This window comes from Elephas maximus, chromosome 15 (assembly GCF_024166365.1).
Source record: "Elephas maximus indicus isolate mEleMax1 chromosome 15, mEleMax1 primary haplotype, whole genome shotgun sequence".
Lineage (NCBI taxonomy): Eukaryota > Metazoa > Chordata > Mammalia > Proboscidea > Elephantidae > Elephas > Elephas maximus.
The window spans coordinates 13471041-13492526 of NC_064833.1; the positions used below are offsets into that span (position 1 = coordinate 13471041).

Below are 21486 nucleotides of genomic sequence, written 5' to 3' on the forward strand. Positions count from 1 at the left end.
AAGTCTTAAAAGGATTCATATAGTATGTCTTTTATGCAAATTGAACAGCATAACAGTATTATGATGTTAATGGATTTGTACCTTTGTAATAAAAATTTGAAAACTAGGTCTGGAAGTGAGGCATGCTTTTAGAGGGTGGGTTTAAAGATAGTGATTACCTTAGCAGAGGGAGGAAAGTGGGAAGGGCGAGAATGGGAGGTTAACTGTAGAAAGAGTGGGAACCATGTGAGGCAAAATGTCAAAGTGTTATTATTTTAATTTGGGAGGTAGTGTCAATATGATGATTTGTTCTTTGCTTTCTTCATGTTTGAAGAAGTTTCTAATTTAAAGAAATAGAAAAGAGAGAATAAAGAACCAGCCCCTCTGAGAAGCCTTTACTGACCGTACCAAGGCCAGATTGCTCTTAGATGCTGTGAAATCGACTCCCACTCTTGGTGATCCGATGTACAACAGAACAAAACTTTGCCCAGCCCTGCAGCATCTCATCAGATAATATTCTGTTGTGATCCATAGGGTTTTTCATGGGCTAATTTTTTGAAGCAGATTGCCAGGCCTTTCTTGCTGGTCTCTTTTAGTCAGGGAGCTCTGCTGAAACTTGCCACCATGAATGACCTTCCTGGTATTTGAAATACCGGTCACATAGCTTCCAGCATCATAGCAACTTGCGAGATGACAAACTGACAGATGGGTAGTGGAAGGCTAGGTTAGATGTTCCTTTTTCTGTGTGTTCATAGCATCCTTTGCTTTTGTTTGAAAGCATGCCATACACTCTTCTCTATGAATTCCTTAATGCCAGATGTTCCCTATCTATCACAGGGATTGGTAGATAGGTGCACAATTCAATGACATGAATTATATTCCATGTATTGGGCACCCCACATGCCTGTCAGTCAGAATGCTCCTTAGAAGCAAGAATGGCAAGACTTCATCTCACATACTTTGGACATGTTATCAGGAGGGACCAGTCCCTAGAGAAGGACATCATGCCTGATAAAGTAAAGGGTCAGTGAAAAAGAGGAAGACCCTCAATGAGGTGATTGACACAGTGGCTGCAACAATGGGCTAAAGCATAACAACGATTGTGAGGGTAGTGCAGGACTGAGCAGTGTTTCATTTTGTTGTGCGTAGAGTTGCTGTGAGTAGGAACCGACTCGATGGCACCTAACAATGATGTTGTGCAGCCATCACCACTGTTCATTTCCAAAAGTTTTTATCACCCCAAGCAGAAAATTAGTATCCTTTTAGCAATAACTCCTTATTCCTCCCTGTCTCCAACCCCTGGTAACCTGGTAATAAACTCTTATCTATGCATTTGCTATTCTAGGTATTGGGTGGTTTAATTTTTAATGGCCTGAGGCATGGTAGAGTACCAGTGATCTGTGAATCAAACTCAGAGATGCCATGACAGTCTGATACAGTAATAATCAGTTATGGTTCTCCACCACATAACGAGTGGTAGTGGTCTCCTGATTTCTTTATGGCACACAACCAGACATCCAAATGCCGGTCTTTAAAATAGTTGAAATAAGATTTTTTCATTTTAAAATGGCCAAATCTAAGTGCACCCACTAGATGTCAGCACTAGGAAAGGTGCAGCCTCACGTGTCAGAATCGTAGCCAGAAGGAGTGTGAGAGATTAGTCTAACAAGAAGTGAACCGACTTGTGTAAAGTCACATATTTCGTGATAGAGTCAGGACTAGAAACCCAGTTTCTCAATTTTTAATCCATTGTTTTTCTCTAAGTCAATTTCTCTTAAGAGTTTAAGTCCTTACTTTAAGTCAAATTACTTAACCTACATGTAATTTGGAGCCGTGGTGGCACAGTAGTTAAGAGCTCAGGCTGCTAACCAAAACGTCAGCAGTTCATGTCCACCACTTGTTCCTTGGAAACCCTATGGAACAGTTCTACTCTGTCGTCCTATAGGGTCGCTATGAGTCGAAATCGACTTGACAGCAACGGGTTGGGACGTGTAATTTATTAGCCTGAAAATGTGTTGATCTTGACATGGACTTAGGGATTCTTTGTGAGATTTTATTATTATTGTGATAGTTTTATAGGCAGGAACCCAGTAATATCTCAGCCCTTCTGTTTTTAATAACACCTTTCTCTCTTTACAGCCCCCAAAAGAAGGAGAATCAAAGGTTCACTTTATTAACAGCTAAACTAGCAGCTGATAACTTCTAATACAGGGCTCTATGGTAACAGGTGATTTAGGAAGTGTTGGTAAGATTGAGGATTAAACTACTCTTTATAACCTTCCCTGTATCTGCCAGACTCCAAGCAGGAAAGCAGAAACCATGCTAGGTATTTTAAAACAGGAATTTAATATTTACATTATTTACAGAAGTGTTGGAAGCCTGAAGGAACAGAAGGAAGATGCTGGTGGCAGGGGGCGCGGGGAACCACAAGGGAAGAGATGGGTTAGGCAGAACTGAGCCACTCAAAGGAGGAGCCCCACAAGGCAAAAGTCCCCAGGCCTCTGAAGAGGGGGCCGGACACTGCACTGCTTTTAAGGAGCTCCAGAAGAAGCTAGAGCCTGGAGCTGTAGCCATCTTTTGCTGTTGGAGGAAGTGCTGACAGGACTTGAAAAACAAAAAGAGGGACTGACCGTCTTTCCCCATTTACCAGTTTCCTTTTAATGCCATTCATTGATGGAATCTAATGGGAAAGCAGCTGACAAAGGAGTCTGGGAAACGTACTTTCCAGATTTTTGTCCGAGCACTGTAAAGCAAATTATAGAGAGAAACGCTTGGGGCTGAGAGGTAATAGGTAAATAAACAGCACAGTCCGCCTCTTTGGCTACTTAGCATTCATTTATTCTTGTTTAAGTACAACAACGTAATGTTTTCCTGCCACTTTTCAATTCTTGATTTCCAGGAGCTCATGCTCAGATCATCTAGGGATTGAGGTGGGAGAAAAAACTGAATATAAAGCCCCAGAGGGGACATTGAGTCTACTTTTTTATCAAGTTGTGTGGAATGGAGAGTAAGGGGAAGAGTTGAATTCCTGTGGTCTCAGGTTCTGCTTAAGCTTATTCACTACATAAGCCTCAGAAAACAAAAAGGGCCAGGGATAAAGGGAACTCTTGGTGTATGCCATTTAATGAACAGATATTTGTTGCTCAGTCATTATTGTGCAAGAACAAAAGATACTGTTTGCAACTTCTTGAGAAGGGAGAGAAGGTTGAAAAGTAATTAGCAGTGTAACTGTAGAGCATAACAGCATAATGTGAGGATAATTATTACAGATACTTTATTGGTAGATGTGTTTGAGTTGATTATTTCCATTAAACTGGCATTTAGCTACTGGGGGCTTTGTTAGTTCTTACATAAGGCCATTTTAGTGTTTTCAGTACTATCAGCTGCCAGATTCCTACTGTGAATTGCAGCCATTTCAGAAGCCAAGAAGGAATTGTGATTCTACCTGTTCTTTAAATTATTGTGTACCTAACTGCACTTTTAAATAAAAGAAATGCCACTGGATCTCCCCTATTTAAGGCTATCAAGTTAATTCAATAAGTATTTATTGACTGTTTACTCCGGTGCAGTGGTTGAGTGTTTGGCTGCTCCTGAAAGGGCTGCAATTCAAACTCACCAGCCACTCCGCAGTAGAAAGAGATGGCAGTCTGCTTCCGTAAAGGTTACATCCTTGGTACCCTGTGGGGCAGTTCTACTCTGTCCTGGAGGGTCGCTACGAGTCAGAATCAACTTGATGGTAACGGGTTTGGTTTGGTTTTATGTTGAAGATTTTCTTTGTATATGTATGTCAGTGGTGCATCAAATAATGTCGGTTCTGCCAAGGCCAAAGCAGAAAATCATACAGTAAATTCATGGGATACATGAATAAGTTAGAAAGTTTATGAAAGTTTAATTATAATTCTATGGATTTTTACCTTGTACCTATTGCTTTAAGCAATCACTTGAGAAATGCTTGTCTTTAAGGTGAGGACTTGAGATTTGAACACTGGAATGACCAATATGAAGGTCATTTGATGGCCTTTACCAGAGCAATGTTGGTGGTATGGGGTTGGGGCTAAAGCTAGGTTGAAGCAGGTTTAACAGAATGCAAGGAGACGAATAAGAGACCATGAGGATAAGCAACTTTCTTCAAGGAATTCTGCAGCAAAGAGAAGCAAAGGAATAGGGTGGGAGCTGGTAGGAGAAATAGAATCAGATTTATTTCTCCCATCTTAAAAATATCTGCATTATGCAAAGGGGAAGGATACTGAAAAAGAATAGACATAAAGTAGGAAGGGCACTCAGGAGATTGTGTTGTCCTTAATGCCAAATGAAGAAAGTATCTAAGGAAGGAGTGAGTGATAACTGTTGAGAAGTCCAGTAAGTTGAATATTGAGTGAGAATTGACCTTGGAATTTAGCCAGGTGCAGATTTTGGTGATCTTGATAGGGACAGCTTCATCGTAGTGGTAGGCATAAAATCCAAATTGGAATGAGTTCCAAGAATGAAAGGTGAAAGCATGGAAGCTAGTGAGGGGACATGAAGTCTTTGTAGAAGAAGGTGAGTGGGAGAAGTGGGATCATAGAGGAAGGGTTAGCCATCTGGAGCCGGCACGTATCACCTGCTGTAATGGGAGGAGGGTAGAGTGTATGGTTGCTGATAAAGAAAGGGTGGTGGGAAGGACGGTAGATATTTCCATTTTTTCTGTGAGAAAATGTAGCAAGGTCATTTCTTGTATGTGAATATGGCTGGTGGGTTGTTGGAGGTCCTCAAGAGTTTTTAAAACCTGGTCGAGTGGGAGAGTAGACTGATTAAAACCTTGTTCAGTGGGAGGGTAGATTGGGGATATGTAGTAGGATTGCCAGGCAGAACCGAGGGTGCACTCAATGTTTGTGGTCTTGCATTTAAAGCAGGCTTTCATCTCGGGCAGTTTTGCCCCCCAGAGGATATTTGACAATATCTAGAGACATTTTTGGTTGTCACAGCTTGCGGGGGTGGTGGTAGTGGAGCTACTTGGCTTCTGGTGGGTTGAGGCCCAGGTGCAGCTAAATATCCCGCAATGCACAGGACAGCCCCTACTGCAAAGTACTATACAGCTCAAACTTAATAATGGTGAGGTTGAGAAATCCTGATTTAAAGTGAAGCTTGTCAGTATGCTTATGCATTTCTCTTTCTTCCCCTCCTTTTCACAAATATTAAGCTTATAATCTGGACACAAGGAAGAGTGACCCTACAGAAATACACATAATTAAGGTTGTGTTTAGTACTCTGAAGGAGTGAGCTAGATAATGTGATAAAAGGTAGTGGGTCAGAGGGCGCATCTACTTTAAATAAGGCTGGCAGAGGAAAGCCTCTCTGAGGAGGCAGGTTTTTTGAGGTCTGAAGGGTTAAAAGAAGCTAGCCATGGAAAATGCTTGGGACTAGCATTCTAGACACACAGGAAAAATGCTATAAAGACTCTCGAGCTTGAGAGAGTAAATGAAGGGACAGCATCTCTTGGGCCGTTTCTAGAGAAATGGGAGAAAATGGTATAGTAAATGTAACATGTAGTTCTGTTTCTACCTGCTTCTATTGTTATTCTAATTAAGGAAATTTCTTTTCAAATGTTTTATGGGAAAATGGTCTGAAGTATTTATGATGTGCTTTATGTAAGCTTAAAAATACATTCACAAACTACTGGGCTGGAAGAGGGTGTTCCTTTGTAGATAACGCACCAACTTTGAAACAAACGTAACAGAAGAGCTCAAAATCACACAAACCCACCAGAAATACTACAAACTCATGACATAAAATGTATCTGGTTTCTATGTGTTAAATTTGTGTCAAATTTTTTCTTGGCTTATTTGGCAAATATTTACAATATTTAGATTAAATCCAGGGATTACAATAAAAAATAATTTAGAATTCTTTAGGATGAAAAAAGACTTACTGTCCAATATTATTCTAAATGATATTTATTAATTCCTTTGGAAAAAAAATTTAAATAGTACCTCTAAAATACATCAGTAGTATTTTCTATCAAGTTCTACATAACCCGTTAAAATTTTCTTATGTTTTTGGGTTTATCAGGATTTACTTATTCATCTGAAACTTAGAAATTTTATTAGTCAGAACTGTTTTAGATGTGGGTGACCGAAATCCAGCTCAACTAGACAGGTAAAAGGGTAATGGGTTACAAGAAACCAGGATATCTTAAAACCAGAGGGAAAGAATCAAGCTGCTTTAACAGGGAAATCAGCTGGAACTCATGACTCCAGGACGCTTTCTGTGACCTCACTGAATATTGGCTTCTTCTCTTATGACAAACTAGCTTCCTCTGTAGCAGGAAGTAACGGCTCCCACGTGTTCCCACGCCTCACATTCCACGTATTTTTTTTTTTTTTCTTTTTCTCGTTCAGTCAGGTAGCTCCAACAACAGTGACAGCAGTAGTATCAAATAAACAGCCAGGCATGGTGCCAAGTGTTTTACTTTGTCTCGTTTAGTAATTTTAGGAACCCTTTGTAGTGGCTATTACCCTGCACGTTTTACAGATGAGAAAACTGAGGTGTATGTTATGATGGAACTGTTTTCAGATCTTTGAAAAATTCCCTGAGTTTTTGTTCAGAGACGTGCCTGATATGGATTGCCTACACAGCAGTCTGTCCTGTGTGCCATATGGTAGAGGAAATGGCTGCAGTTGTTCTAGATCATTGGTCCTTAACCAGCGATGACTTTGCCCCTCAGGAGACACTGGACAGTGTCTGGAGACACTTTGGTTGTCACATCTTGGGGAAGGGGAGGGTCCTGCTGTCATTTAGTGAGTAGAGACCCAGGATGCTGCTAAGTATCCTACAATGTGGGCATACCCCCACAAGAAAGCGTTACTTGGCCAAATGATACAAGGCTGAGAAACCCTGTGCTAGAGAAACTGAGCTGTTTCCAAACTAAGTGACTGTGTATGGGATGAAGAGGTAAGAAATTTTAGATTCTTGAGCACTTTGGAGAGTGAGTAGGTCAGGACCAAGTATGATGCAGTAGTAACGGGTGCAGGAAGGAAGGACTAAGTAGTGGAAGAGCTGTGCAGAAGGGAATGCGGGAAAATGCAGCAGGCATACTTGGCTAGTTTTAGCAGTTTTCCTGAGGAGTGACTGACTGGCTTTGTGTGGGTGCCCAGGTAAAAAGGTAAGGAAACCTAACCTCTCTGTTCTCCCTCTTTCCTGTACCTGGTGATAGCCTCCTGCTCCTAGGATTAATTTTAGAACAACATTTCAGCCATATCCTTGACCAAAAGGGGGTGAAAATGGGCTTTGTGATTTACAATGTTGAAATTAGTCATAATTTGAAGACTCTGGTTTGTGTTAAACAGTTATTATTTTAAAAAGTTATTTTGTGATTTTGGGTTGTAATAGCTAGCATTTACTGAATGCTTTCTGTGTGCCAAACACTGTGTTAAGTAAGCGCTTCATCTCACTGACCACTCATAATAACCTTTTGAGATTGTTAAACTATAGTTATCTGTGTTTTACCGACCATGAAAATGAGTCCCAGAGAAATTAACTACCATCCTCAAGGTCAAATAATAAGCTGGAGCTGGAATTCTGGTTTGACTTCAGAGACCAAACTCAGCACCAAATGGTGTGCTGCCTTTTCCCTGCTAAAGACAGTTAAAGTCCTTTCTTGTGACATGTTTTCAGTCTGTACTGGTACTTTGGATATCACTCGGTAGATCTTTGTATATTTGGTCTTAGTTCTTATTATTGAGAAAATTGATGTGTGTTTGGAATCACTCGAAAGCTTTTAAGAAATTAAAGCTGTAAAATGCAGTGTTTCCAAATGAGTCTTTAAAAAACTTACGAAATAAGTTTAGTTAACTGATTCGAGGTAATTTTTTGGATGTGACAATTTAAGAATGATGCTTATCTTTTCCTTACGTTTAACAAAACCTTGGTCTTGTTAATATTTTTAGTGTATAAGGTAATTAAGATGAAATATTAAATGTTTCTTCCTTCAGTCCCACCTACTCAGTTTATCTGTGTGAAACATCATACAGAATCAGACTGTTGAAACTCTGCGTACTAGGGGTCTGTATCCTCAGAAGTAAGATCCTGCATCTCCCACTGAGATAATACTGCTTCGAAAGAGAGGGACCATTCAGTATTTACCATATTTGTGAATAAATTGGATTGTTTTTGACATTCTATCAAAAAATGTGTTTCAGCCCATCAGACTTCGACTCCTAAAGCAAATAACTGTTATATATATGTATGTATGTCCTCTGTGGGAAGCTTGAAGTTAGGAACATACGCCATTGTCGGGGAGCAGGTAGAGGAAGGTGGGACAGCACAGGTGGTCAGCAGTACTGTTCTCAAACTTCTTGTAATGGGGTGAGGGATAAAGTGTCTTCTTCCATTGAAAATACTGCTACTGATACGTTTTGTATTTGCCAGCAGTTTGTGATTTGTAGAAAAAAGCCTTGAAAGAAAGAAATTAGAGGGAGGGAGGGGAGGGAATGTCTGCCTTCCCTATAGTTACTGCAACTTCCAGGTTGGAACCTGGTTTCCTGGACGTTCCTGACATCACCTCCTATACCTCTGTGCTCACTGAGTCCCAATTTATGGGGAAAATTTATGCCAATGCCTTATTTTTACTTTTTTTCTCTGCAAATTTACTAAGTTATGATAATAGCTGGCTCCCTATGTGTTTATTTGCTGTGTTAACTTTAAGTTACATACTTTATATATAGTTTTACAGTATATAGCTGAGTATTTAAGAGTTAAGTAATACAAAGTTTCATCAATCTTAGGAGTATAGAAGATGTAAGAAATTGGTTTATGTGTGGTAAAATTTTTAAAAAACAAGTCACTAATTGATAACTTCCTTCAGTCTTCAGTGCTTAAATGTGGTTTGAATACTGTTTTCCTTGTATTCCCAGTAGGGTTTGATTTTGCAAGAAGGAAAGTATCCCCATTAGTTAAAAATAATGGTCTCAATATTTACTTATCCTAGTAATCTATTTTTATGTTAATTTAAATTGAGAATATATGCCTCAGAATTTTTAAAGGAGTAATACTAGCATAGGTAATAATCAAATGTAAATATTGCAAGTTTTTTCCCCTATGTTGCTTTATGTAACTTTTTTGATAATGTGGGGAAAAAAGGAACAGACGCTAATAAACTCAGAGCCAAATGTGCTTTTGTTGTTCCAAATTTTCAGTGGCAGAAGCATATAAACCTGCACCTGTTGGTAATTATGAGCAAGCCAGCCTTTGCCGAATCCCAGGCCTCTGCTTAAAACTTTTACTGGAACTAAATGATGTTGCCATTTTTATTTTTAGGTTTGCTGGCATGGGTAATCTCATTAAGGTGCTAACCAGGGACATAGACCACAATGCAGCACATTTTTTCTTGGACTTTGAAAGTAAGTCTCTTTAGCCCTTCACAGCTGGTGCATAATGGTAAAGTTGAAAGATTAATTCTACTCACACCACAGTGAAGGCCAGCCAGAATACTTGTTGATAAAACGTGGGGATCAGAAAAAAAATTGCATGATTTTTTCTTAATTGTAGGCAAACATCACCATCATATGTACAATTCTTCAGTTTTTCATTTGCTAAAATCATGTTGAGTCTGTAGCCAGTGCTGTCCTTTCATTAGTCCATGAAGCAAGTAGCCTTATGATGAACATTCTAACAGTATACTTTAGTGACTATGTTGAACAGTCTGTTTGCAGAATCTTTTAATAATTTCTTTAAAAATCAGAATTGTGCTGCCCATCCAGAATCAGTACTTTAAATAAGATTATTAATAATCACAGTTGGTTAGAAATATTGCTGTATTTAATGATCAGTGACCATAGGACGTAAGTCTTACATTCTGCTATTTCAAGAATAAATGCAAAGTTGTGCCTTGGCCCAAACACTTAATATTTAACTTTGAAATAAATTGTTGTTTCAGTGCAATAATAAACAAGATTGCATGTGAACAATTGTAGACCAGAGATTTGTTTGGCGAATACTAGCACTATTGGAATACTTAAAGAATTTTTCATCATAAGGCCATTAATGAAACTTGTCTTGGGAGAATTTTGAAAAGAATTTGAACATCAGTTGTACCGTTGTGTGCAGGAAAACCACATTTCACCTCTAGGTCCTACAAATCAACACCTTGAGAACCAGGTTTGCTGTCTGCCAGAGCACAAGTCTGGGTGACCTGAAGGACGAAATCATGGCCTAATGAACATTTTCCCCATTATTTTATTTTATTTAATATATTTCAGATGTTCTTTTTTATAAAGGGATATTTTCTCTTTTCTCATTCTTGTCTCGACAGGTACCTTAACATGGGGAATCTTCTTAAAGTTTTGACATGCACAGACCTTGAGCAGGGGCCAAATTTTTTCCTTGATTTTGAAAGTGAGAAGATGATTTTATATCTATTTCTCTTTGCCTGCAGTAGACTGCGTTTGTCTTGCACTAAATGAATGTGTCCACCTTGCCATCTTTTAACTGCTTTGCATGACTGAGCTATGAATTGTATGAGTAAAATTTCCGACGCCTTCTAGAACTGCAAGTCCTAGTTTATGGGTTAAATTGTAATGATAAAATGTCTATTTGAATTTTTAAAAGAGATTTTTATATCTCTTATTTGGGCATTATTTTATAATTTGAGATCAATTCTCTAATGAAAACATTTTTATGAAAAAGTTTTGGTGGAAGGAAGCAACTACTACCTCCATACTTATTAATAGAAGCAATATTTGGGGAAACATGGCAGTTGAGAAAAATTGACTAGGTTTTAATTACTCTATGCATATTAAAGTGTTTTAAATACAAATCTGTTCATGAAGGCCATTCAAAGCTCAGTAATTTGGGCATAATATTAAAAGGTAAGTGTGAACCTGAACTATTTAATCTTTGCAGATCATTTAATTTGAAACGTTAAAAAAATTTTCATTATATGTATTTCAGGAATTCGTTTTTTAAAATTTTAAATAAAAAGAAAAATACTAGGTTCACAGACCTTTAAGTAATTTGCCTTCTGTTTGTTTTATGTTGCATGACCTATTGTAATATGGTCTAAGAGGGGCAGGTAAGTGTCATTGACCCTGGTGCATGTTGAAAGCTTTTGCTTTTTTTGGCTGTCAGTATTGCTTCAGCTTGTCTCTGTGTCCAATTGAGAAAAATGATATTAAATTGATGTTTTAGTGTGAATGTTGCAATTTTAACTGATCACTAAAGAATTGTTAGGAAAGGGTGAAGAGATAGCGTTTAGGTTTTTAAATCATTGATCCCCTTACGTTTTTATTTGAGATATAGTATTGGATGAAAAGATTTTTAAATACTTAAGACTTTTCTAGCTTTAAAAACAAGTCCCCTAAGCCCCCAGAGATTAACTGCAATTTAGTTTATATGTAAAAGTTCTGTTACAGTTCGTGTGCAGGCTAGTAAAGAGTAGTAATGTCAGTATCCGGACCATATTAAATTGTTGGGTTTGGGGGGCAAAATGTGTTAGCTGAACACTAGTGTTCTTGACCCTTCTCAACAATTTAACAATGCTGCTTTAAATGCATGTTTAGCATGAATTTTAATCAGCTCCCGGTGTCAAGCAGATTGCCGATTTGAAGATGATTCTTTCAGATGAGGCAGCTCACCTAAGAGCTGTATTCCAGTTTATCTGCATCTGTTTCAAACTTGGTCTTGTGTATCTTTCTGCTATTCTGTTTCCTTTTTTCCTCTTTGTCTCAAATTCCTTACATTTGCAGAATCTTGGCTTTGATATGGTCAAGATCTTGTTCAAGACTTGGCACTTGATCTTTTTATAAACCTAACGTTACGTTATGGTCAAGTGAGAAGCAAGAGTTTAATGTATTTAAAAGATGATTTGTTCTTGGTTTATCAGCCTGTAGGGGTTTGGATCATTATTCTTTAAATAACTAATTTAGTGACAGAAAGAAGTTTAAATTGCTGACAACAACAATAATAATAACTAGTAATGAAGAACTACATAAAGCGTTAACTTCTTAAAGGCTGGTATAAATTAGAATATGATACTTGGCCCACATCAGCCAGTGTAGAAGTTTTGGTTTGACGCTTTAGTTGATGACATTGTATTCCAGGCCAGAGTTTACCGTTGTTCTTATTTAGACTTAGAAATGTTGTATTGGATTCTAACATTGGACTTCTCTTAATGTTTTCTCTCAATATTTGCATATTCTTCATTTTGGGAGTATGTTTTTGTAAAAGTTGACCTTATCATTGGGCTACTGTAGTGAACTTGGCCTACAGACAGGTCCTCCTTTATATTGTTTGATGTTAGACTCAAAGTTGCCAGCACATTGATTTGCCAGTTTCTTATCATTACTTAGAATAAAGTGACTTTTTTATCAAATAGGTAATTGAGTACTACATGTTTACTTCTAGATGCACAACATTCAGGTCCCCAGAATGGTTTCACTATCCCATCATCCTCAGTGGTTAAATCCAGCCCAGTATGTCTTTGTGGTTGGCCACATAAGGAAATAAATCCATGTGGATATATCTGACTTATATCAAATTGTGCACAAATGATTCCAGCGCATTTGAAACATGGTTTAGTGGGATCCTGTAGTTGATGACATGGCGCGCCTCCTGCGTGCTAGGCAGTCGGTGTTGGGGCTGCAAGGGTAACTAAGATACAAGCCTGATAGGGTAGATAGAAAGGCAGGTGGAATCATTTACTTAGTTTACATCCAAAGTATAATCGGGAAGGATTAGCTTTAACCTGGCAGTGAGTGCATCGGACTTCATAGGAGACATCCTCTGACATTTGAATTGAGTTTTGGAGGGTGGATCAGAATGTTCCAGGCTAATTTAGTGAGGGATATCGTAGACAGAAGAAATAGCATGTGTAAACACCTAAGACATGAGATGACACCCGTTGTTCAATGAAGTATTGTTCTCTACCCTTGACGTACCAGATAGAGGGATTTTTTTTTCTTGAAACACATTACACCTATGTGAGAAAAAAGTTTAAGATATAAGCCCGCCATTGCCTCCATAAAATTTGGCAGTATTTATACTAAAAACAGCATATAAAAGCACTGAATAGTTCTTGAAATGTACTATTATTTTATAACAACATTATTGATTTATAGTTCATTCTAATAACAAGTCTTTAGTCTGAGTACATACTATATCTACTAGTTTGCCAAATTGTGGTTCTTGGGAGAAAGACTTTTATTTTTGTGTCCCTTCCCAATCTTAGCATACAACAAAAAAAAAGCAAACCCTTTGACATTGAGTTGATACTGACTCATAGAGACCCTACAGGAGAGAATAGAACTACCAGATAGGGTTTCCAAGGCTGTAAACTTTATGGATAGGAGCCCTGCTGACGCAGTGGTTAAAGCGCTCAACTGCAAACCAAAATGTCGACGGTTCGAACCCACCAGCCACTCTGGGAGAAAGATGTGGCAGTCTTCTTCCTTGAGGATGATAGCCTTGGAAACCCTATGGGACCATTCTACTTCGTCCTATAGGGTCACAATGAGTTGGAATTGACTCCAGGGCAGTGGGGAGAGTAAATAGAAGTAGTTGTTTTGTAAGTGGGAAATAGGATCTGCTTTCTCTGATTCACTACTGTGCCTTCCCAGTGGTCAAACTTTCCTCCAGTTCCTTGTCTTCCGTGTCACCTGTTTCTCCTCATCTTCTAGATGTTACCATTCTTGCATATTTTTAATTGCTTTTGCCCTGTACTTTGAAAAATCTTTATCATGGTGGCATTTTTCTTACATACATTTTTTTAAAAATTATGTAGGATTATATTTGTTCAGAGATAAAAGAGCATAATAGCCTCCACTACTTTATGCTGGGGGCGTGTTTATGTCTCTATAGCTTCTCATCCCCTGGGTGCTACAAAGGGTTAACTCATTCCACTGCTAACTCAAAGGTTGGAGTCCATCCAGAGGTGCCCTGGAATCAGGCCTGGTAATCTACTTCGAAAACTCAGCCATTGAAAACATTATGGAGCACAGTTCTACTTTGACACGCCTGGGATTGTCATGAGTCGGAATTGACTCGAAGGCAACTGATTTTTACCTTCTCATTCATTCATTTGTTTAGCAAATGTTTATTATAGAAAATCTTCAAGTATTGAGTTTACATACTGCACAGTGGTGCATATATGATCATAGTTCCTGCCTCGATGACATTTATGGAGATAAATCATAAATATATGCTAAACCAATGAATGCAGAGTTAAACTCCCGTTATAATTTTTGTGTTGACTTTTTTTTTTCCTTTTATAGCTAACCTTTGCTTCATTTTGTACTATAACTTCAGTTTTAGCAGTTTTTTTCAATGACGTTTCCTCTACCCTCCACCCTGTAGGAAACTGATGTGAAATTGTTAAAATACTTAATTTTACTATCAATTTTAATTTTAGTTTCAATTGAAATATGCCTTAATTTCCCTTGAACAGCTTTTAAAACTAAGCTTGATGAGTAGTTACAGTGTAATCAGGGTCCTTTTGTTAGCTAGTTTAGTAGTACATTTTTCTTCAAGTAGTAAAACCATTCTTTGCCATGAAATATCAAAGTGACAAGTCTTGGTTACATTATATAATGCCATTTAAAAAATGCTTTATTTTACATATTTTTCCCTCTAGTATTTTCACCCTTTTGCATGACTTGCTGTCAGTAAAGTAGTGCTTACCTGTCTGCTCTTTTCTGTTTGTCTTCATTTCTACAGCAGTCTTCAGCAGCTTTCAAAATTATAAATGTGACTTTCCTGTGACAGTCTAAAAATGTTTCATCAGTGTGGTGCTGGGTGTTTTTCTCACCCTAAGGGGAAACTTGGATCTTACCTTTTATTTTTAAATCTGTTCATTATTAAATTTATTTAATAATAATTAACCATTTACAAGGTCTTTTTAAGGCTACTTGATAATGTCTTGTTTGTATGTAAGTCTCAGTGTCACATTTTTATGTTAACAACTAGTCACCACACCAAAAAAATGCATAGCTTAGTATTTTCGAGCTTCACAAAGTACCTTTGGATACATAACAGGTAGTTAAAGTACTGTCCTTTGTTGTGAACCCTGCTTCATGAATTCAAACTATAATGTGTTTTTCTATTGATGTTATGTCTGTAGTTCCACAATTTTATCTGAAAAAGTGTAAAACGACTGTTTTTGCATGTAAAAAAAAATTATCTCTATTGCATCTGGTGTAAGTATAAAACTTATGAGATGTGTTTTTTTTAGCGTGTGTTTGTTACTTTGGAGAATATGGTCTGCTAAATGTGAAAATGATTACTGCTGAGTAACAAACCCTGTTTTTTTTTTTTTTAAAAGAAATCATTTAGGTACAGTATCAGTACTTGCTCCTAGTAAATACTTTTATGGCATTGGACACAAGGTCTTTTTAATTTTTGTCAGTTGGGTCCTCTTTTGATTTTTAATTCTTGATTTAGGAAAAGAAATTTGAAAATAAGTGAACAGATACGTGATTATGAATTCTTCAGTTGACTTTGCACAAGAATGTTACTTTATTACGTTTTTAAGTATGTTGAATTTTAAATTTGATACTGTGTTGATTTTTAAAAATATGTAGTATATTTTCGACTAGTTGATAGGTTTATTAGATGGAATTATGATTTACCCAAGCACAAAATAAAGTTAACAGTTAAAGGAGTAAATACTAGATCATCATGTATTTTTGGGGAGGTGAGGTGGAAGCAGAGAAGTCTAGTTACTAGTTCTGTATAATTGGTGACAAAGATATTTACCAAAGCTTTCTTAATTCGTGTTATAAATTTGAACAACACAACCCTCCTTTTCTCTTCCCTTCCCCACATCTCCGATAAAAAGAAAGTTTTAGCAGTAAGGAATTTTGCCAGCATAATGATCCCTAAACCATTATGGCAGTCATAATGTTTATCATCTTAAGTGCTTTATGCCTTATATGATAGTGTTTGTGGTTCTAGTTAGAAAGATTTGTGGAAAATTCAATTTCCTTGTGGAGTGCCCATTTATCTCTTAAAAATAAATCGAATGTATTAAATAAAAATTTGTCCTTAGAGAAGCAAACAACCAAGCTATTAAAAATGTTTACAAGATTGCCGTTGCCTGGCAGAGAAAGCCAGACTTAGTCATTCAGTTGGTGAAAACGCCCAGATGTTTGTGTCCCTGATTATCCTTTTTATAATTGACCCTCATTTTTCTTTCACTCCTTCCCACATGTACAGGAACTCAGTGTTTGCTTTAGCATTTCAAAATTTCAGTGGTTGTATTGTGCTTAAAGTTTATAGTTTTCCGTAGCTCAGTAATTCTGGAAGAGTTTCATGGTTGAACTCCTCTGCACAGGAATCCTGAGCTGTGTTCATCAGGGGTGTCCATTCATAAATTGCCCGAGTTTGGTCTTAGATACATATATCCTCCCTTCCTTTACCTAGATTTCCATATTAATGAGCCAGAATTTAAAGTGATCTCTAGAAAAGTGGAGCATTAAGACAGTTTTTACGTTTCGTATCAAAACTCAATGATGAAAGTAAAATGACCTTTATAGGAAAATAGTTTCAGTCTTAAAACTATAGATGAGCCAGATATATTAGTAGGCCTTTAAGTTGTTACATTAAAATAATACATTATTGATGCAGTTCCATTCCTTATTAATAGTGATGAATATAGTAGAAAAAGTATTAAGAGTATCACAATTTAAATTTTTAATTATAATTCTCAGTATACAAAGTCATGATTTGTAATTTGAACTAAATAGTCATGTTTGGTGTTCCTTTTCTTCTCTGTGATATTTGCAGACTTGAGGCTAGTTATTCAGATGTAGAACTGTGGAACAATTATTGATACAATAAGTGCAAAGTTAACACTGAGTAAAATAACTCTACGGAAGTTTGGGTTGTTAATTGCTTAATCTTAAACATAATATATTAAAAAAAAATTCATGTCACTGTGAATTCTCTTGTGCTTTCCTGCTGTTTAGATGCCCAGCCTACAGAATCTGAGAAGGAAATTTATAATCAGGTGAATGTAGTATTAAAAGATGCAGAAGGTATCTTGGAGGACTTGCAGTCATATAGAGGAGCTGGCCATGAAATACGAGAGGTAAAGCATGTTTATGTGTTTTTCCGAAAACTAAAATGTACCGTGTCCCTCTGCCCTTTCCTCTTGTTTTCTGTACTATAAAATTCTGTGTTGTATATTACGTAATACTACATTTGAAGGAAGACTGCTTACGTTATTTCAGATGTAGTTGAACTAAAACTGTTCCGTAAATACATAATTTATTTATATTAAAGAAATTTTCTTTGCTTAATTTTTTGTGGTTCTCACATGTGAAATTTATAATATCCATGAACCAGGGAACTAAAATGCTTTCTTTTGGGGTAGGGGGCGGGGGACCATAACTTTCTGTGACTTTGCTCTGTCAGTCTATTATTTCCACCCTTAAACTTTCTAAGAGAAGATTAAATGTTGTGTGGTCTCCTTCAGTTTTCCTTTTCTAAACCTCTGAACTTTTCCAGGTTGCATCCATTTCTTTTTCCAAAGGAATCTGTGTCCCTACTTCTTTCCAAGACTAACTTGTCTACATTTGTTCTCCCTCCTATTCTGAAACTTCATTCTTTTAGTTATTCCTTCCCTTAATCAAATCTTCTGTCCTCTTTTATTGACTACGTCTCCTCAGCATATTCATACTCAGGTATTCTATACTACTCAGAGAAACTCCCTGGTCTCTGGACCATATCTCTGTCCAAGGCATAGCCTTTGTTTCTTCATTGTTTTTCACCCTCCAATTCCATTATTCTCTTTAATAGTGGGGAGGTTATCAAGGACCTGTCTATTGAGCTTAGAGCCCAAGTCCAACTTGATTTCTCATTTGGAGAAATGGTGAAGGCAGGATTAAGTGCAGGTGGTGTAAGATGACAATCCAAGATCTATTTCAGACCTGAAAAGGCACAGTTTTTAGTGATTGGATGTTTAGTGTAAGGGAGAAACCAGTAACCAGTTGCCTTCAAGTTGATTCTGACTCATTTGGAAATAGGTCTCCAGGCCTTTCTTCTCAGGTGCCTCTGGATGGACTCAAACCTCCAGTCTTGTAGTTAGTGGCCGAGTGTGTTAACCATTTGCACCATCCAGGGACTCCAGTGTAAGGGAGAAAGGGAACGGGGTTAAATAATTCCATAGCTTTTAGCAGATGGTGATAAGCGGAGGAAAATTGTAAATAACGTGAGTTCTACTTCTTATCTCTCTTGCACTGACTGGACTGAGTGTCCTGCACGTGCGTGCTTCCTCTGACTTTGCTTTTGTTTGGATGCCTTTCCTTTTTTCTCTTCCCCGGAGTTCCAGGCCTTCCTTGGGAGCCCAGTAGTCTTCTATTTCCCCTTATTCTTTTGCTCTAGCACTTTGCACGTACTTCATTAATGATAACCATCACCTTTTTTTTTTTTTTTTGAACCGTCGACATTTGATTTTATCTCCCCGCCTGTGTTTGAGGAGGGTAAACTCAGTTTCATACTTAAATTTTTATATTATCAGCACCTAGCATGGTGCTTAGTAAACAGTTAATGACTGTTGAAGAAATAAATACAAGACTTTTAGACCAATCTTGGCAATATCATTAGCTTAAGTAAAACCTAAGATATTTAATAATAAAGGTGCGTATGTTTCTGTGAAATTCAAGTTCTCTAAACATTTAAACATATTTCAGAAAACCAGGTGTTTTTGTAAGTGGAAGATTTAAATGATTAAATGTTTGATAGTGTCTCTGTTGATTATGAGTGCTGGAAATGAACTTTTAATCATTTATCAGTGTTTTGTCATTGTACTTTTTTAGTTTTATAATTTTTACCAACTGGTTGCAGTGGTCTCCCATCAACAATAAAAAAAAAAAAATCTCATTCACTTTAGAGATGAACTGTTAATTATTTAAGGTTTTTTTTTTTTTTTAAGCTAAGCATTCTTTTTTGTAATTACAACACTGGAAAGATAATTTGTCCAAATGGCAAGGTTATTTCCATAGGAAAAAAAGCACTACAATAAAGCATAGTGTTTGCCCCAAATCTGCATGTAGACTTAATTGAGTGCATATTACGATTCATGTATAATTTTCAGAGAGGAGCCCTGGTGACACAATCTATTGTAGATGGAGGATAAGTGTGTGACTTGAAGCAGCTAAAGAACTTTTTATTGAGACATATATATGATGTTTGGGTTTAACTAAATGGAAAAGCTATCTGCATAGTAGAAAAACGAATTAAGAAAGGAAGATACCAGTCAAAGCTGAATGTATACCAAATGCACAAAGAACTGATACAAACTATCATATCTGCCTTAGGTCAATGATAAGACTTATTAGCCTTAGAACAAGCAACAATTTACGTGTGAAAAAGCACAGACGATAGAACACAATCTTCAGTTTTGCTAATAAGTACACATGACTGTCAGGTTTTATTACATATAACAATATATGGTTAACACTCAATATTGGTTGGTTTAGGAAGAAGCAGGTAATCTTGAGCAGTGCAGGTGGTATTGTAAAATAGTCTTTTTGGAGGTCAGTTTGGCAATGTGTAAAATAAGAACTCTAAAATTTATCTGTACACTTTCACCAGGCCACTTACATTTTAGAAAATACATTTCAAGAGACTATGATTCGAGAGGAAAAACTATCTACGTAAAAACCTTTATGGCCATCTTATTCATGGTTGCAAAAATGTGGAAACAATTCATAGAGCTGTCGTGAGAATAAAATTAGATAATCCGTGTCAACTGCATAGTGCAGTGCTTGACACACAGCTAAGGTAAACTGAGAGTTACCTGTTATGCTAGTAATGTGGAAGTAGACAGAAGTATTTATTTAAACAATATTTGGTAGGTTTCTTAGAGCTAGTTTGGACCCTGAAGTTTGAATTTGGGGAAGGTTTCTTGGTCTCCTCAGATTTGGCACCTTATTTCATTTATTATTTTATGTTCTTCGTTTCTTTTTTTTTTAAGGGAATATACAATTTATTTAACATTCAAACTTTGTTAAGATTTGCAGTATGGCAGTTTTAAAACAAAACAAAAAAAAAAACCTGTTGCCATTGAGTCAATTCCGACTCATAGTGACCCTATAGCACAGAGTAGAACCGCCCCACAGGGTTTCCAAGAGGCACCTGGTAGATTCAAACTGCCAGCCTTTTCTATAGTAGCTGAGCTCTTAACCACTGAGCCACCAGGGCTCCCGGGCAGTTTTACTGGGGGGTTAACACTGTTTTGGTTTCCTTTTATTCTACCAAAATAATATTTTGAGAAATAATTACTAGGAGTGCCTGTCTGTGATATGGGAAACAGCAATATAAACTGTTTTAATGTATCTAAAAAACAACTGTGTTGTGTCCTTATTTTTTTATTTTCTACGTATATCTATTGCAAGGGTAACTAAGAGTGTATTACACAGTGAAATCTGTGAGAGCCGGAACTCGATGCACTGCTTTGTATTTTCAGGTTGTGCAGATTTTTCACCTTTGACAGGGTGCATTCACCACTTTTCTGTAGCTCTCTATTTAGTGGAAAATATTTGAGTTTTTCTTCTCTGACAGGTTTCTGCCTTAACATGAGTTCCAGCTTTCACAGGTTTTACAGTAACAGCTTTAACATATCTGTGGATTTGAAAAGGACCCATTCCTGGGTTCTGTACTCTGTATTTTATTTATTATAGCAGGGCTTCTTACGTTTGCTGAAACCTGTGTTTTAATGTGAAAATAATACCGTTGTTATTTTTTTAAACTCTTACCCTTTTTATCTTTGGGTTTTTAAGGCAATCCAGCATCCAGCAGATGAGAAGTTGCAAGAGAAGGCATGGGGTGCAGTTGTTCCACTAGTAGGCAAATTAAAGAAATTTTATGAATTTTCTCAGCGGTTAGGTAAGTTAAAAGTTTTTGACTAGGACCTCCCTAGTGAAAAAGACATTAATTTACAGCAGGAGTTATTTCAAATATTTTGTGTTCACCTTGCTAGATTTGACTCAATATCCATGTTATATATGTAAAGTAAACTTGTTAGACTATAAAGACAGCTTAACCTTCTTCAATCCTGATCTTTTATTTGTTGACAACATTTTTCATGACAAATTATAATTTCCACAAGGAAATCTCCTTGATTTTTTTTGAACGCTAAAAGGTCCTAGTATGAGAAACCACTGGTACAGTTTCCCTCCAGCTGTCCATCAGGTTCTTTCCCATTCAGGGGAACTAACCCTCAGGCCCCTGCGTTATTTACATCTTTGTGTTCTTAAAATCGGTGCTGATTATGATCCGTTCATGTATCTGAAACTGGAAGATTAAAACTAGGAAGCTGATGGTATACCCAGAGTTAGCCAGGGAGTTATTAAAGTAGAAACAGTTTAAAAAACAATTTACCATTTCCCTTGCATGGGAAAAATTAGAGGTCAGAATTTGTTCAATACAACGAATAAACAAAAATGGAATTCCCTTTCTTGGAAAAGGAAGAGGTAGAGCAGGTAGGATCTGGCCATTTGGCTACTTGTATACTTTGAAAGACATAAATTTGAAGGA

At 37.1% G+C, this 21486-nt stretch overlaps 1 protein-coding gene across 9 annotated transcripts in view; it reads left to right on the forward strand.

Moving 5' to 3' along the window:
• Positions 1 to 21486, forward strand: part of CYRIB (CYFIP related Rac1 interactor B) — a 181148-nt gene that overhangs the window by 140379 nt on the left and 19283 nt on the right. For 8 of the 9 annotated variants that reach the window (XM_049853750.1, XM_049853756.1, XM_049853755.1 and 5 more), the window contains 3 exons: positions 10268 to 10350; positions 16914 to 17035; positions 20730 to 20835. In XM_049853750.1, the coding sequence (XP_049709707.1) occupies positions 10278 to 10350; positions 16914 to 17035; positions 20730 to 20835 (301 nt within the window). In that variant the 5' untranslated portion in view covers positions 10268 to 10277. Of the gene's footprint in view, positions 1 to 9273; positions 9357 to 10267; positions 10351 to 16913; positions 17036 to 20729; positions 20836 to 21486 lie in introns of all 9 variants that reach the window. The other variant, XM_049853753.1, reaches the window with a different exon arrangement.